We start from the raw sequence: 17,618 nt of genomic DNA, 5'->3' as shown, positions 1-17,618 counted from the left end.
CCTGACATTTATCGCTGATATGTTTGCTCTATGTGCTGTAAAGACTGTTCGGATGTGTATTTTTATCTATTCTTTTGTAATTCAACACTCACAAGCAGCTACAGAGCTAACCTCAGAATACAAAAAAGTGCGGCTGATGTGGACATAACTCAGGCTCTGCTTGTTTCTCATTTCATCTTCTTGCACAAAATATGTAACAAAGCTTTCACACATTTAATGAGTCTTTCTCCCATCCTTCAGTGTTTCTGCTCCCAGTTCCTGTAAGGCATAGAGTAAAACAATAAAACATAGAACATAAAAGGTTAATATATGATATGATATAGAAATTATTCTAACCTCTTTACACCCCCATTATCAGTCCCAGTTATTTTGCAGATGACACCTTACTTTATATTTCAGTTAGCCAAATTAACTCTTTTATTGAAAATTTGTTAATTATACCTAATAGACATTACATTATTTAAATAACACAAGTGATAAAAATGTGATCAATGAATGACTATATTTGCTAAACTGGACATTAGAAGTTCACCATTATACAAATATTTCTGTAAAACAGTTTATCAAAAACATTGTCAGAATTATGAGGGAAATACCTCTCTTCCTTCTGTGTTTTCCTGTTTTGGTACCCTGTCCAATTGCCCCTCCATGAACTAGGAAGGAGATATAAAAATAAAGAAAGGTTGTCTTTTCCAGTAATTCAAAAGAGAAGCAAGAAACTATTTACAAAATATTATGAGAAAATATTACACTTAAGAAGCAGGTGGGCAGGGAAGTTGTTGTTAGCTGTTGATATATAAATATAAACAGAAAAAAAAATAAATGAACTTTATTTTTAATAAAAACATATTGTATTTAATTGATTTACTTACTGTTTTTAAGTTAACTAACAAAACTCATATAGTGATCAAAGGTCCTGATACACTGATTAAAGTTTAATATCTATTATTTAAGGTTTCTTTTTAAGTCAAACTATCCTGTTCTAAAACCCCAGTATCAACTGTTTACCACAGTATCTGCATTTAAAAGCTGCAGTGGCTTCTTGACTTCTGACGTTAACTGTATTTTACTTTCACAAACCACTCACTTTAAAAAGACACTGATGCTGTGGTAGAAAGTTCTCAGATGAAAGCCAATGATGGTTATAATTAGTATTTAGAGCCATATAAGACTGAATACAATACAAGCTTTGTCCACTTTGAGTGCTCTCATACATTTGTACAACCACTCTGACATAACTTGTTGCCTCACATATTTGATGTAGTTTGTGCTGCATTGTCTGGTATCGATTATGTGGGCAATTTAACGTAATGTTCATAAAGTACCTCTCTCCTTCTTCTTAGTTGTGACAACACCTAATTTCTTCTTTTCATGATCAGCTGGAGAACCTGTAATAATAAAAATATATACAGTAATCTGTTGTTTCAACATGAAAAAAGTGACCTAGAAATTATTATGTTTAAGGTTGTCTTTGTCTTTGCACGTAAAAATGTGCACAATGGTGAACTTTCAAGCTAAGAAGAATTACTCAACAAAAAATACATCAAGTGGAATTAAAACAAGATAACTTTAAGTCGTGGCTACTATTATGCATTTGAATATATTTCCTTTATTTTAAAAACAGAAAATATGCAATAGATTTATAAAGTACAGGTTTTTGCTAACAGGCTGATAGACAACTAATCTATTAACCTGTTCTTTTTTAGCTGATAATACACTTTTATTTTTATTTTCCGTAATGTTTCTTTATATATAATGCGGTTAATTTAGAGAATTTGTGAAATTTAAATCATTGCCTTGTCTAGTATTTAAAATAATTTTACACAAAATGTACTTTATTTGGTCCTTGTGACATAAAAGCAAATTATGAATGAGCAAAGTGGTTAAATGTGATGCTAAAGAAGAATTATAATTAACATAACTTAATCAAAAACTAAGTGTAATGAAAAGATAATGCCAAAGAATTACCTCTTTTGTTGTTATGTCTTTGGACATTGACATATAAAGAGATGTTAGGATCAGCAACACTGGTATTTTCATAGACTGGGAAAAAATATATATTAATATTATTTCATATTGACACAGTTCTATATTCAAACTATAAATGCTTTGTGTTCCTCCAATATTTGACACTCACCTGGGTCTGATGCAGTTGTTGGTATCCCAGGGGAAAAACGTGAAACTGAAAATAAAGGACAAAAAAAAGAAACAGAATTTTACATCTCTAGACAAGTTGTATGGTTGTAAGTTACAGCTATTCTTGCTTTAAATTTAGTATCTTTACATTTGAAAAAAAACTGTTACACAAAGAAAAACATGGGTAGCGTTTTTTACCCAAACACTTGAGTAAGGTTCTGTGTGGTTCAAGTTCATCAACTGGTACACATCATGGTTGGTGTATAAAAATGTCTGCAATGGGCTGACAACTGGTGTCATGCATGACAAAGCTTTGTCTTTTGTCCATTACTCTGACTCTCTAACTTTTTATTTAGCAACTTAAAAAGACAGTAAACAGTAAATCACAAGGTGTGAAATTGTCCGTAATTGTCCTTTCATAGCTGTGTGGTGAAAGGCGTAAGATCAACAGGAATGTCCATGATGTCTTGTCTTTGGACACTGTCTGGTTTTTAGACAGAACAAGTACGAAAGTACAGATTCTTGTGTTCAAATGTTGGGAGCAAAAGTAAAAAGTTGTCCGAAAAATAAATACTTCCCACCTCTGCCTGACCTCATTATGAACTGTTTTGGGTATTCCACAACTGTAATGGAATTTTATTTCAACAACAGAAAGTACACCTTGTATCATTTTCTTCCGCAGTGTTTTTCTTTACCTCTGGGTTTCCGTCGGTAAAGTAGTCCAGCCACTGTTAGCAGCGCAGCCACACACAAAACGGTGAAGATAACTGACAACAGTGTGGAGAGCTGAATGGAATCTGGACGAGTCTCTTGACCATCTTGGGATGTTGTGTCTTGTGGTGCAGGAGGTACATATGCTGTTTACATCAAAGGTTTGAAGGAGGCTGAGTTCATGCTTATTATACTTGATGGCCTAAAATTGTCTCTTCAGAGACAAAAACACTCCTAAGACAAAATAGGTTAAGATATGTCATGGAAGCAGCACTTCTGTTACATTAGTAACACGATGTAACACTATGATCATGTAAGTCTTTTCAAATAATATGATTTATGACTTAATACTTGGAAGCAAAATTTGACTATGTGAGCATGTTAGCATGCTTATATTAGCATTGAGCTCAATTCTAAACGCGAGCCTCACATACCTCACTTCTCCCAAAGAACTTTCTTCTAGCACCACCATCAGTCAAAATCTTTCATTATTCACGTCACATTTTGCAATCTATCAGACTGATTGGAATTCCCGATGCCTATTGTCCAGCTGGATGAACCCTGTACCTTATGATACTTACAGTTAGATAGCACTGTTATGTCTCACCTCTGACAGCCAGCCAGCTCTCTGGTGATTCTCCTCGAGGTCCAGAGATTATGCACTTGTAAAGACCTTCATTGGCAGTAGAGACGTTGTGAATGATTATCTTGCCTTTATACCCGGTCCGACTGTAGTTGCCATCTTTGTAGAAATCAGCGGGGAAGTTGAGGTTTTTTTCCTTTTTTCTACAGTGCAGAGTGACTGTCTGTTGTTCCATCACAGGGAGAACAGGACTCTCCAGGATCACATCACCAGCTGAACAACACAATGACACCGTTATCAACCATGAGGTAAGACTGTGATCAATTAGTGAACAATTAGTTACCCCTGTAGAAATTAACTACTCCCTTAAAAATACTGTATTGTCCGAATATAAGGCGACGCTGATTACAAGACGACCCCCCTTCTCAAAAAAATTTTTTATAGAGAAAACAATTTTATCTTACCTCTTAAATGAAATCACGTTTTCAATATCTTTAAGATTAAATTGTTACATTTAAATTCAATAAAATACCTGTTCAATAAATGTTCAATAAATCATTAACCAGCGAAGTGAGGTCTATTTGTAGAGAGAGTCCTGAAACAGCTGGATGACAGCGTTGGTAGACGCTCACTCTCTCCTGTCAGTCTCTTGGAAGCAGCCGCTTTGAGGCAAAAAAAAAGCAACACTACGTCTGTGATCCTTTTGGGCTCGCCATTTTCGGACATTACTCTCTGTGACAACAATTGTCCTAAAATTGACATCATAACTCCGCCTCAGTTATTGGTTAACTTGGCCGACGTTTGATCCAATTTGTTCCAGGCGATCACCGTGTCGTTCCATCTTTCATCCCCCTGGCTCTGTAGCTGTGAGTGACGGCTGGCCCCTGAGGGGTACACTCCATATACATTTAAGTGGCGCCAAAGCCTAGACCCCAAATATAAGACCATCCTACTTCTTTAGATTTAAAAATTATAATAATAATAATAATATAATAATATTTATATATTGTATTTGGACTAATATGGTAGTTAGTTAGTATTTAACACGTTAGTTTGATGCAATTTCTGGCCCAGTGTGTATTTCCTTAGTGTACATATACTAACTAAAAAAGTGAACGTTTAACAAAAATCTTCACTCAAGCTACACTTTTTAGATTTTTGACACTTTTGGATATATAAATAATTTGAGGTAGTGTTTTCATAACTTGCCAGTGACGGAGATATTGAGACCGTTGCTCCTCTCTCCCTCTCCATTTTCACACCAGTATTCTCCACTGTGGGATTTGAAGGCAGGATAAATGTTCAAGGATCCTGCTGACGTCTCCCATCGAGTAGTCTTTGACGAAATCTTTTTCATCACTCTCCATTCAGTCGGGCCGGAAAACCCAGCACAGTTTAACGAGATGGATTCATATTCAAAGAACTGCAGTCTGTGCGGGTCAATATGAGGAAAAGCTGCGTCTGCGACAGGGAACATAAAAAGTAAATGGTCATGTTCTGGTGTTTGTATGTCTGGCTATAAAGTGTAACGCATAAAATAGCATAAAGTAGCCCTGGTATTCTGGTTTTCCTTCTCCCTGTCAGTTCACAATCCATATGATAGTTTGTCTAAGATTAGAGGTGTCGAAAATGACTTATTCCTTTGTTTATAGGTAATGAACATACCTGAACTCACCAGCTTTGTGAGCACAGCAACTGTACTGACTGTGAGCAGTGAGCAGCAACACGACATACACCACTGTAGAGACAAAAGAGAGCAGTGTATCAGACACACACACACACACACACACACACAGCATGCACATATACACATTTGAATGGCCTAAAATGTCATCATGTTATCTCTAGAAGCTGCTCTGTGTTTTCCAGGTGGAGACAGACTCAGTACTCACACAGTCTGATGCAAAGCACGGGGACCTCCATGTTGTCTTGCAGCTGTCTGAGCGTAGGACTGAATAAAAGCTAAATATGTTGTATGAGAAGTTGTAGGACTTCCCTTTCCTGTGCAGAGTAGAGGCTGCAGCAGTTTATAGCACGATAACCACTTTTTCAGCTTTTAATTCACCTGGTCAACTGTCAAATACACTGACTGTCTGAGTGCAAAGGAGCAGACCCAAACATCAGAGAGGGAAATGTGATAAAAACTAACTGCTGTATGTTCAGATCAGATCAGGTTACTCATCAACCGTCTTCCACTTAGTCTCTAAACAAAGTCGTATTAGGTTTGAAGGAGCTTTGTCCAGTGTGAAAACAATGTCATCAGGGTTACATATACTCAGGCTGAAGACAACACCGTAGGTCCAGCTTAAAAGACTTCACTTACTAGACATGGAGAGTAAAAAAAAACACCTTAATGCTTAACCAGATGAACAGCAGTATCTCTCTCTGTCTATCTTTCGCTTGCTCTCTCTCCTCTCTCTCTCACACACTCATATTTGAACGTGTGTGCGTAGTCACATTCTGCCCTCTGCTACAAATAACTTGTTACATATGTCAAACATTTCCTTTCTGTGTTGCCGACACAGCAACACATTACTTTCAATTGCTGTCATGCTGTTTAAGATGTCATTTATTAGAAAGGGAGTTACAGTTATGCAGTAGACTTATATTTGTTTCGACTAATACTCCCATACTTTACAGCTAATCAAAGGTATTATAAGGGAGGCTCAGGAACAAGGCCATGCCATGCAGTTCATCATCTGTGCCTCCTTAGTTCTATCATCTGTGCATATCTATAGAAGCCTATAACCTAATCCTTCTCTATCATTAGTCATCATCATTATCATTAGAGGTTGGTTTAAGTCCCTGGATTATTCATAGGCATGTTTTCATCATAACATGAATCAAACCAATCAAAGTGTCTGCTCTCATTCCCTTTAAGAGCCCGGTGCGCCTGCAGGCAGGCGTGTTGCTATTTTCACGGCTGATTTCAGTCATTCTTCTGATATAAACTGGACTCAAGAAAGAAAGAAACACAGGTCACTGTACGATACATGTTGAATCACAGATTGATGTTAAAGCCACTGAAGAAATCCCACTGCCCAACAGAAATGAACATGAAGAGAGGCACGCTGTGTACTGTATCTTCCTGCACTTCTCAGCAGATCGGTAACAAACCGAAAGCAGCATCATGATTTAAGGAGACGAGGGAAACAAAAGCTTGCAGTCTGTGCCATAAATGTTTTTTCACTGTATCTGCAAACACACTGCTTTTTCCTGATGAGTATAAGCGCTGCTGTGTGTCCCTGTGTCAGTGACAAGCACAGACTCATGTTGTCAACTCGCCGATGTATGTCCATAATGCGCCCTCTAAATAGCAAACACAGATTGCGCCATAGACTGTAGACCAGGTTATTGTTGGTCTAAGGCGCGGTCGCTTTCTGCGTCCTCTAGAAAGCAACGCGCCACCCGCTTGCCTGAGCACACCTCATTTCAGATCCAACACGCCCACGGCCGCTAACGGTGGCGCAAGATTACTTGCACCCTAACCCTACACTTGCGCTGCACGCTTTGATGCTTTGTGCTGGGTGGACGATAGGGTCCTTTATCTTACACCCGGCGCAAAGCAGTGCAGGGCGTCCTTTCTATTTCCCCCAGCTGCTGCTGCATTTCCACACCCAGAATCCCCATTGTGTAACTAGTAAATACTTCTGTGTTTAATATCAGTCAGTTATCTAATTTACATCGTATGGATTTGTTGATAGGACAGAGGACAGTTTTGTTTCCCCCCTTCTCCTGGCTTCGATTGATGTGCCTTGTAACATGTTTTCACTCCATTGAGAAGTGTGAGCATATAAGGAAGGTCTGATAATCAAAAGGTTGAATTCAGTCGAGTCATTCATTAACTCACCAACAATGGATCATTACACGATGCAGATTATTGACATAAATGTGGAAACCATCCACAAATTCAGGAGGTCTGTTAGACAGTAGCAACTGCAAATATTAGATACAGTGTAAAACCATTGAACTGTTATCAATACTACATTTGCAACACACAATATCCTCACTATAGTTAATTGTGTAGTGTATAAAAGAATAGACAACCTGCTTGAGGGGAACACACCTTAAGAACCGGGTCAAAGTACAGTATTTTTTTAATTGAAGGACTTTGGCCGTAGAGCTTCAAAGTCTCAGGAAACAACCACAGATACAACACGTAAGTGTCTTTTGTCGTGTACATGTATATTATTTTAATGTCAAATATCACTACCTTTACATTTGAAGGAATGTATCATCTGCTGAGGTCAAATAGACTAGTTATTTACACAGTCGGTGAATGCTCTTCAGTAGCTGCAGCGGTGTTAAAAACGTTCTCTCTCTGTGTTTGGCTCTGTGTCTTTAGATGTTTTCTAGCTTTGACACGTTTCATGCTTAATGTATTACTGTAAAAATGTATTTACATATGCTTATTTTATTATGCTTAAAGTTTGTTGTCTGTATTTTTCTTATTTTAGGGCACCTGTGCTTTTGAGTTACAAATGTTAAAACAAAGTTAATATTATACAAGGAAGCTAGCTTCCTACCAACACAGCAAGGTGACAAGCTGGTTAAGGATATATTTACTTACAGACAAAATTCAAAGAGGCGCATAAATCATATGACTACTGAAAACTGTCTGAAATCTGAGGCCGTATTTCTGATATTTCTTTCAAAAAAGGATCTATTATTCAGGTCAGATTACAGGGATGTAAAAGCTTGTTCTGGTTTTAGGGGGATGGATTGTGGAATTTTGCTTGTATTAATGATTGATGTTGTTTTGCCTTTTTACATCCACATTTATCTTTATTTCTTGCTCTAAACATGTTTAACATTGGTAATTTCCCAGAACTCCAGGATGCTGAATCACGGCGTGTTCCTTAAACCAAAGCTCGGTTCCTGCAGTGCTTTGGTTTCTCAGCTCACTGTGATCCTCCTTCTCCTGACACACTCTTATAGAGGTAACTCTGTATATAACTCATGAGCCTCAGTGCTGTACATAAGAATATGTTCCAGGTTGCAGAATTTAAGAATCTTTATCTTTCCAGGCCAGCCTCAGGGAGACAGACCCTCACAAACTGTAGTGACATCAGTCGGTGATGATGTCATCTTGCCGTGCCACCTTGAACCTGCAGCAGATGTTGTTTCTAAGAGTGTGGAGTGGGGGAGGCCTGACCTGGTACCCAGATTTGTCCATGTGTGGCATGAAGGTGAAAACTTTCTGTTTAACCAAAACCCGTCTTACAGAGGAAGAACGTCAGTGTCCGTCGACAAACTGAAGCACGGAGACCTTTCACTGACACTGTCTGCAGTGAAACACTCTGACAATGGAAAATATAGATGCTACTTTCCTGCACAGAAGAAAGAATCGACTGTTGAGCTTATTGTTGGTAAGATGATCACAACAAGAGGAAAAGTACTTTTTAAAGGCGTACAGAATGTTTGAACTGCTAAGTGCACCAGAGCTGCTCATGTTGCATTCTTCTTTCTTGTTTGGGTCTGTCCAGCACATTTGGGATCAGGTGTAGTTATCCTTTGGTCCCTTTACGATAAACAAAAACAAAACTCTGCCATTCAAATGTAGGCACAGTCAGGCTTTTGTGAGAAGACCTCTTGTGTGATGTTATCGAGTATTGATCAGCTTTGCAACAGTAGTTACATTTATGACCAGGAGAGGGCACAAAACTCCATCATTTATAGTTTTGATGTGTTGCAATGTGCAGTATATAAATGTGTAATTTATTTAAATATCTCCTTTCAATAGGTTCTGTGTCCTCACCGGTCATACCTGGGATTAACATGAATGGCAAAGGTTTGGTTCTACAGTGTGAGTCTGAAGGCTGGTATCCAGAGCCTGAGGTGTTGTGGCTGGACGGTGAGAGAAACCATCTCTCTGCTGGACGTACAGAGACAGTCAGAGGTCCTGATGACCTCTATACTGTCAGCAGCAGACTGACTGTGGAGGAGAGACACAGCAGCAGCTTCACCTGTAGAGTCCAACAGAAGAACATCAACCAGACCAGAGAGACACACCTTCAGATTTCATGTCAGTTTTCCGCAATTATATCTTCATATTTGTAACAGCTGAGGAGACGTTTTACTGAAGTAGAACTGTCTTGTGTGTTTGGTCATTACAGCTGATCACTTCGAGGTGCCTTCTTCTGCTGCTGCTCGTGTCAGCATCATCGTGGTTATTTCGCTAAGTTTTATTTTTGCAGCCATCTTTGTTTTGTGGAAATGGAGACGAAACCAAAGGGGGGGGCACGAGAAACGAGAACAGACAGGTGAGAAGGGCGGTGAAGCTTATATGGGCACATGACAGGACATGAGTGATTGAGGTGTGGTCCTGCTCCTGAACTTCAGCGAAACTTCATCTCCATATAGTGAAGATGTTTCAATGTCTTATTTTGTAATGAATTATATATGATTATTATTGTCGGTCAGCAACTTAGCACAGTTTTTGTGCACATTTTGAATAATGCTGCTAAATGTCTTTTTACATCATCTATATCATCTTGTTTTAACTGCTCCAGTGGAGCTGCACTGTATAGACACAAATTATTAATTTTAAATATTACCAATACAGTGGTCAAGTCATACACTGGTGCTGGTTTGATCACAACACCAACATATATATACCTATATACCTACTATACTATCACACCATCTATGTGATTATGATTTCTTTTGTTTTTTATGACATGACAGAAAATAAAACTTTTAAGGAGCCCATTGAGGAGGAGAAGAAGACTGAATCTCTTCCGGATTTGGAGAGGAGGACAGAGGAACGGGAGGACCTTCTACTTGTGAATGAAACACTGATCGAACATAAGTGTAAATTGAAGAACTTAAAAGACAAACTGACTGCACAGCTGGGGGAGGTGAAGAGAGAGAAGGAAAAGAACCAGGAGAGGCTTCAGTCTATCTCCGGATTCTTCAAGGATAATGAAAAGCAAGTACTACAGGAGCATATAATAGAACTGGGCAGGATAGAAACAGGTCTTAATGAATGTCAAATGGAGGCAGCAGAACAGCTCGTAGCATTAGAAGTTCTTACAAAAATGACATCAGGAAACCGCTCGAGGAGATAAAGAGCCAGAGAGGTGAGATTCAAAGACACTCAGAAACTCAGAGCAGTCAGAGAGTGGATATAAAGGAACATTTTACAAAGTGTTACAAATAGAAAAGGTCCATTAATAAAAATCAGATTTAAACCTGGGTTTCCATTTCAGTATTGTTTCTACTCAGACTAATTTAGACCAATTTTACAACCACAACCCGTCTTTCTAGAGGGGCTTCGACTTTTAAAAAATCTTTTAAAATGTTTCTCTCTGGCTAAAAGTAAAGAGACTTTTGTAACGTTGTATAATATAATATATTTGCTAATAGAGCAAACATCTTACAGAGGTAGCTGTTTGGTTTATCTACTCGCAAACTATCTGTTCACCTGAAGTTATACAATTTGCTTGTGTTTTCATGTGTAGCATGATTCCCCACAGTCAGCCTTTCAAATGATAATGACCTACGATTGACCTAATAGTCCATTGGATAACCAGCCATCAATCATGTAAGCCAGGGATTCCCAAAGTGGTGTGCGCGTGAGGATGGATCAGATGGATCTGCTTTTTGTCCCTGTGATCTGTTTCTGAGCCTCTGCATGTGTTACTCTAACTTTTCTTTACCTGGTGGATGGTGTGAAACTTTACTGCAGTTTGATCCAAATGAGGCTGTTTTAATTTCCATATCCACTATGTTCTGTTTGGTGATTGTAATTTAAACTTCAATTTTTCTTTTATTTGGCTGAAAATATGACAGCATGTTCCCCGTCTTCTGTCATGATGGGCCTGTCTGCCTGTGTTTCTCCTCACCCTCACTCGTCTTCTTTGCTCTTTAAAGTGAGGACTTGTGCGTGACTTTGTTGCAGTGTAGTTGGAGTTGAATGTAAGAGCGCATTGTTGTGATCTGTTGAATATTTTTGAATTCTTGATTATTTGTGCAGAATTAAACTTGATGCCTTTAATGCGCCTATGTTGCGTTTATTTTATTTTATTTTTTTTACTGTCGGGGGTCTGGGGTACATTAACCCAGTCGGGATGTAGAAGGGGGTGCGTTGCATAAAATGTTTGGGAACCGCTGATGTAAAAATTTTTTTACTCCTTTAGTGTGCACATGTTAATCTAACTAAGATCACATTCTCCAGCAAACATTTACACCAGCCTGTGCAGATTAAGATGAACAGGCAGCTGATTTGTCATCCCTGAAAGTGTAGCCCACTGTAGTTAGCTAGGAGCTAACAAGGAGCTAGGAGCTAGCTTTACTGGGTCTTGACTTGAAATATGTCCCAGTAATGCACATACTGTAGAATAACTTCACCAAACACTGTCAGACCGTTTACAGTTAGAAGTGAGTTACCTTACTAGTTATTTATTATTATTATTATTATTTAATTTTTTATTAACCAAATAATCAAGTGTTGTGATGATAATACATATTAGCATAAAGCATAAGCATGTTACATAAGTATCATATGAAACTGACATATTCCTCTCTAATGTGTGTCACAACTGATTCATCATTTTGTATTTATCAAACTGCATTTGAATAATGATGTTTAACACATTATTGACCCCCTTATCAATACGACTAATCTTTAAGCTATTACAGTTGCAGAGCGTTGGCTTACGGTCAAACCATTGTGGTTCTTGGAGCGATTTTTTGATGTTTGAGATTATATTATATGATCATTTTTTGATTCACCATCAATTGCACTGTGGCCACAGTAGAGAAGCCACATACCTCTATGTCCACATATCGAAGAGAGAAAGGAGGAGGCAGGTGATGGCAGGTGAATGGATAGACGGGGAGACGGAAAAGTCTTTATACCGCGAGCTCTTTTGACTGAAGACAGTTTTGGTAATCTTTATGTTCGTGTGCTGCACGTCTGATAATAAATAAATATGATTTTGATGCGAACGTACCGAACTCTGGTATTGTTTTTAAACATCAGAGAGAGTCAGAAACCGCAGCTCCCCGACAATGAACAGTGACTTTATTTGACCACAGTCGACCACATTGAGCTCATTTAAAAAAAAAAACAGTATCTACAGACGTGAGCCAGCAGAGCAGAGAGAACCGAGTGGTTTAGCTGCTCCGCTGCAATAAAGATAGACACCGATGCTTTAATTTAGCTGAACACATGAACACATGAACACACACTTAAAACATGTGATGATACTGATGAAGTCACACCAACCCATGTTCAAAAAATGTATTGAAAAGCCATTTACTCAGAACTTATAAAACTCATACAAAATCACAACCATTTATTCTTTTATACTAAATTTGTGGTTTTATTTTGTGTTGTCTTTTGTTATTGATATAGATGACGTCACAGAATTACATGTTTCATATAAAACATGAAAAACATATTATTTGAAAGCCGATATAACATCAAATGAGTGAGCCCTGTCTATATATTTACTGCTTCAATCATTCTCTCGTATTAGGTTTTAGTAACATCAGAAGAAAAGAAAAGAAACATTTAAAAGGAAAAAAGGTTTGCTGAAAATTACGATGCATACTTCCATTATTCATTGAAATGTACAGGAAGGTGTAATGTGGATGTAAAAACAGAATACAATAAAAAAGTTTGAACTTATTTTCTTTGAAGATCTTTGGAGAGTATCATTTAGCTGTGCATGTTCCCACCATCAAGGACGTTTACTAAACACAAAATGTGTATATTTGTTTTAGTGTATCTGCATCTTCTTTATTTAGAGACAATAAAAATACTCATCTTACATCTGTTTATTTAAACCCTGCCATACCGATGTCAGTAGTGACCACAGAGTGTCTGTTTAAGAGATGCAGCAGGTCCATTCTTGTAAGCAGCCTTCTCAAATGTGTACAGAGACACAATGTGGTTAAACTGTCACTCTTTAACAAACCAGTATCACTGTTTAAAAAACACCCTGCTGTCTGTAAGTTGAGGGAGTGATCTGCTTAAACGTACAGTTTCTTTAGTTTTATGATGTTAACTAAAATGTACATATATCGTAAAAGTCACAAAGTTAACAGTTGTAATGATAGTTTCATTTCTTTTGTCGTGTTACTATATCCTTCTAACTTTTGCTGTGCTTTATTAAACAACCATAAGCTTGGTTATGTTTCAGTTTTATGTCTTGTCATGTGTACACATTTTAAGTTTTGCATGTGTCATTAAATGCAGTCACATTTCAGAGTTTTGGATATGCAGTGAAGGACAAAGGAATGCGTCAGGTGGTCTTTGTAAAGTGACTTTGTCTTCATGCCAAAGTACCAATAATCAGGCTACCTTTATCATCAGGTCAGCTTACAGTCTTCGTCATGGTGCAGGGCTCTATTCATATGCAGTTTGTTGAGACGAGGCTATTTTCTGCTGTTGGTTACCCGGAAGACACACAGAAATATAGAAGTGTGGTAAAGTTATAAGAATAATGAACAAAACTTATATTATCAAAGATTGTAACATGATTTAAGACAGATCCATTTGTTACATTTTCTTATAACACTGTTTGTTATTTTGGCTAGTATTTCTAATCTGATTGACTGTACTATGTATTTAATATAAATTATTATGTAGATAACACCTGACTTATATTTTCAATGTAAGAGTTACTGGCTTAAATTTGTAATTAATTAATCATGTTATTTTAACCTTTATGAAACAACAGCCGGTTGTCTCTCAATGGAAAGGTTCGGGGTTCAATCCCGGTCACATGTCGAAGTGTCCTTGGGCAAGACACTGAACCCCGAACTGCTCCCGGTGGCAGAGCCAACGGGTATGAATGTGCATAGGTCTGATTAGAGATTAGCACTTGGGCCTTTGCCATCAGTGTGTGAATGAGTGTGTGAATGGATGAATGTGACATGTCGTGTAAAAGCAGCTTTGAGTGGTCGGAAGACTAGCGCGCTATATAAGAACAGTCTAAGTACGTAAGTACGTATAAGTAGGGTCCATTCATACCACTTGCTCATAAAACTATCATAATAAGAAATGACAATGTTGCTCAACTCCACATATTTAATCTGTAGAGGCTGACCTTCTGAAGGCCTCGTTTAACTTTCAGAACAAAAGGATCATTTTGAATTAAATACCTCTTTCCTTACGCTGCTGTCCAACAACAGCATACATTGATTTGTCTGTATCAGGTACGTAGGCATCTCCTTTTATGTCCAGAAATATGAAGAAAAAAACAATCATTATTCAATATCTCAACAGAAAAAACTCAAGTTATATACAATTATTGAACTTCTGTAGCAGTTAGCAGAGTAGCTGTTGTCAGGTGTTCATAAACAAGATGAGTATAAACAAACATAAAATTGTAAAAGACATTTGTTAAACTTCAGCTATGTTAAAGAAATATTTTGCAGAAGAAGCACAATTTTCTTTTTCTGTGAATCCAAAACAAATGGATGGGCTGGAATAGATTATCTTAAAATCGTGTTCTACTACAAAACTTTAATAAATCAATTAACTATATTTTTTAATATATAAAATTCATATGAATTTAAAGATTGATAATTTTTGGGTTGTCTTCAAGTCAAACTGATAAGTTCTAAATCCATAACATCAGTAGCTGAAGAAAGTGTTTATTTGAAAGCTGGGCTTTTTAAAATGACGTGCTCGTGTAATGAACAAACAGATATAAGCAAATAGAACAAGGTGATTTCAGTGTTGCACAAACCATGATCTCGGCTGGAATGAACAATATTCAGCTTGAAATTGAATAGTGTGTCCATTTCATATGAGACATGATTTCATGTTGTGTAAGCTACAGCGTCAGTAACAACTGTGATCAATATTTTTTTTATGAAATAAAATCAATACAGTACCTCGCTTCTTCTTCTTTATAGTCACAACAGCATAAGTGACATCACTCATGACTCTTGACAGCCTGAAATATATATGGCGATCCATTATTCCAATAGAAAAAGTAGAAAGTTATGGTGTTTGGATACTAAGCCAATTATAAAAGGTTTCCTTATCTGTTCCTTAATATAAATACCTTTTTTTTTCTTGTGTTCCATGACGTTGGCATATGTGTCACTTAGTGCCTCGGCTACACCTGCTAGTTCATACACTGTAACAAGACAAGCAAACAAATAAGAAAGCAAATAAACAGAACAAGTATTTAGTAGTATTAAGATAAAATAATAATAAATAATAATAAAATAAAAACATTTGGACTTTAAAATGATTGAGACTGAAAAATAAAAAGTAATTTATTCACTGCTGGATGCTAAATCACCTACACTGCCATGTAATGATTCATGAATGTAAACTCACCTGGCTCTGATTCTGTTTGGGGCGTTTTGGATGAAAAGCATGCTGCTGCACAAAAACAGAAATAATGGCATCAATGAAAATGGAATTTGAGAACTAATGAAGAAACATGAAATAAAATTGAGAATTCACAATGAACAAATGTATACATGTATACATCTTTTTCATACCTCTGTGTTTCCGACACTGGAGTATTCCCACCACAGACAGCAGAACAGCTACACACAAAATGGTGAAGACAACTGATAACAGGGTGGAGGGTTGATTTGATCCAGGGTAGGGTGGATGAAGAGAAGATTCTTGAACCTCTTGAGTTGTTGTGTCTTTGGATTTGGGAGTAATATTTGCTGCCATCGCTATAAGAAAACGTAGTTTGATAGCGCATGAGTGTTGAACAATGTAAAGTTTTGACATGATCGGGCTTTATGCGGAGTGTTTCAAATTGTCTGAGATGAACAAAACATATCAAGATGTAAAAAAAGGCATGATTCACATTTTTAAGTATGTCTGTCGACAAATATTTCCCAATTACTAACATGTCGTAGTGACAGCAATCTATTTTAAGTAATACTGCAGACATGGTAATATTGCTCTTTGGTGCAGACCTAAATAAACTGGGAACTATCAGATGGATTACCATGAAACTTTGTTGAGACATTCATGGTCTCCAGTCTTTTTCCTCTAGCAACACTGATGTTGACATTTGTAAGAAAGAAACATTTTTAGTATTATGAGCCGTAATGACCATTGCAACCTTAAGAATCCACAACTTCAAGTCAGAATTATTCTTATTAATCTTAAATATATAGTCAAGATATTGAACAAAACAGTTAAAAAAAAACTGTTGTATAATTTAATGTCTCACCTCTGACAGCCAGCCAGCTCTCTGGTGATTCTCCTGCTCCAGAGATTTTACATTTGTAGAGTCCTTCATTGGACTTAGACACATTGTGAATGGTCATCTTGCCTTTATATTCAGTGTCTTTAAAAAGACCATCTTTATAGAAATCAGCTATGAGGTTGTAGGACGGTGCATTTTTTCTACAGCGCAGAGAGACGCTCTGTCCTTCCATCACAGGGAGAGCAGGACTCTCCAGGATCACATCACCAGCTGAACAACAAGAAAAAAAATCTGAGAACACCAACATTGAACCGCCAAGGAGCATGAAGCAAGGTGACACTGTAAGTGCATCAACCTAAAATAAAAAGTGTAATTTACTACAACCCCAGATTTTTGTGTTCAGCCACATTTTGTCATTTTCATAAAAAAATAAAAAAACATTCTGTTTTTTAAAACATACCAGTGACAATAATGTTAAGAGTGTTGCTTTTCTCCCCCTCTCCGTTTTCACACCAGTATTCTCCACTGTCTGATATGAAGGCAGGTTTAAGGGTCATAGATCCTGTTGAATTTTCCCATGGAGTTGTATTTGAGTGAATCCTTTTTATAACTCTCCATTCAGTTGGGCCACGAAAGCCGGAACAGCTTAAGAAGATGGGATCATATTCAAAGAACTGCAGTCTGGGCGGTTCAATATGAGGAAAAGCTGCGTCTGTGACAGAAAAAATAAATAAATGTATGACATCTTTTCCCCCAATTCGATATCCACTGTTTCAGAAAATGTGTTCCTCTTTTTAAGTGTAGACATCTAATTCAGTACATCTCACATTTAAAGAGCAAGAATAATGCATAGTCATATACTGTATAATGTTCAAAGAATAAACACATATAGAAATGTTGTGTTCTAAATAATGAACAAACTTTAACTCACCAGCTCTCTGAGCACAGTGAGTGTGTTGGGCAGCGATCAGCAGCAGTAGATTCACCACTGGAGCAACAAACAAAGAGAGCAGCATATGAGACACAGATGTCTGAAGTTTTAC

The 17,618-nt window shown here is 37.3% G+C and overlaps 1 protein-coding gene across 1 annotated transcript; it reads left to right on the top strand.

Annotated features, from left to right (window-relative positions):
- Nucleotides 1-8,267: 8,267 nt before the first annotated feature.
- LOC138600490 (butyrophilin-like protein 2) lies at nt 8,268-9,490 on the top strand. The gene is made up of 3 exons (XM_069671909.1): nt 8,268-8,370; nt 8,458-8,799; nt 9,174-9,490. Exons 1-3 carry the CDS (start codon nt 8,268-8,270, stop codon nt 9,488-9,490), a joined length of 762 nt encoding a protein of 253 aa, XP_069528010.1.
- Nucleotides 9,491-17,618: the final 8,128 nt, after the last annotated feature.

Source organism: Semicossyphus pulcher, unplaced genomic scaffold (genome assembly GCF_022749685.1).
Source record: "Semicossyphus pulcher isolate SPU_LCO1_2020_fin unplaced genomic scaffold, fSemPul1.0.p SCAF_21, whole genome shotgun sequence".
NCBI classification, from domain to species: Eukaryota; Metazoa; Chordata; class Actinopteri; order Labriformes; family Labridae; genus Semicossyphus; species Semicossyphus pulcher.
This window is presented reverse-complemented; position numbering and strand designations above follow the sequence as displayed.

What these genes read in the sequence shown, in the direction of transcription:
- LOC138600490 (XM_069671909.1), top strand. Translation starts at nt 8,268, where the DNA reads ATGCTGAATCACGGCGTGTTCCTTAAACCAAAGCTCGGTTCCTGCAGT. An exon ending in CCTGACACACTCTTATAGAG is followed by an intron (nt 8,371 to 8,457) that starts GTAACTCTGTAT and finishes TTATCTTTCCAG; the next exon opens with GCCAGCCTCAGGGAGACAGA. An exon ending in GACTGTTGAGCTTATTGTTG is followed by an intron (nt 8,800 to 9,173) that starts GTAAGATGATCA and finishes TCCTTTCAATAG; the next exon opens with GTTCTGTGTCCTCACCGGTC.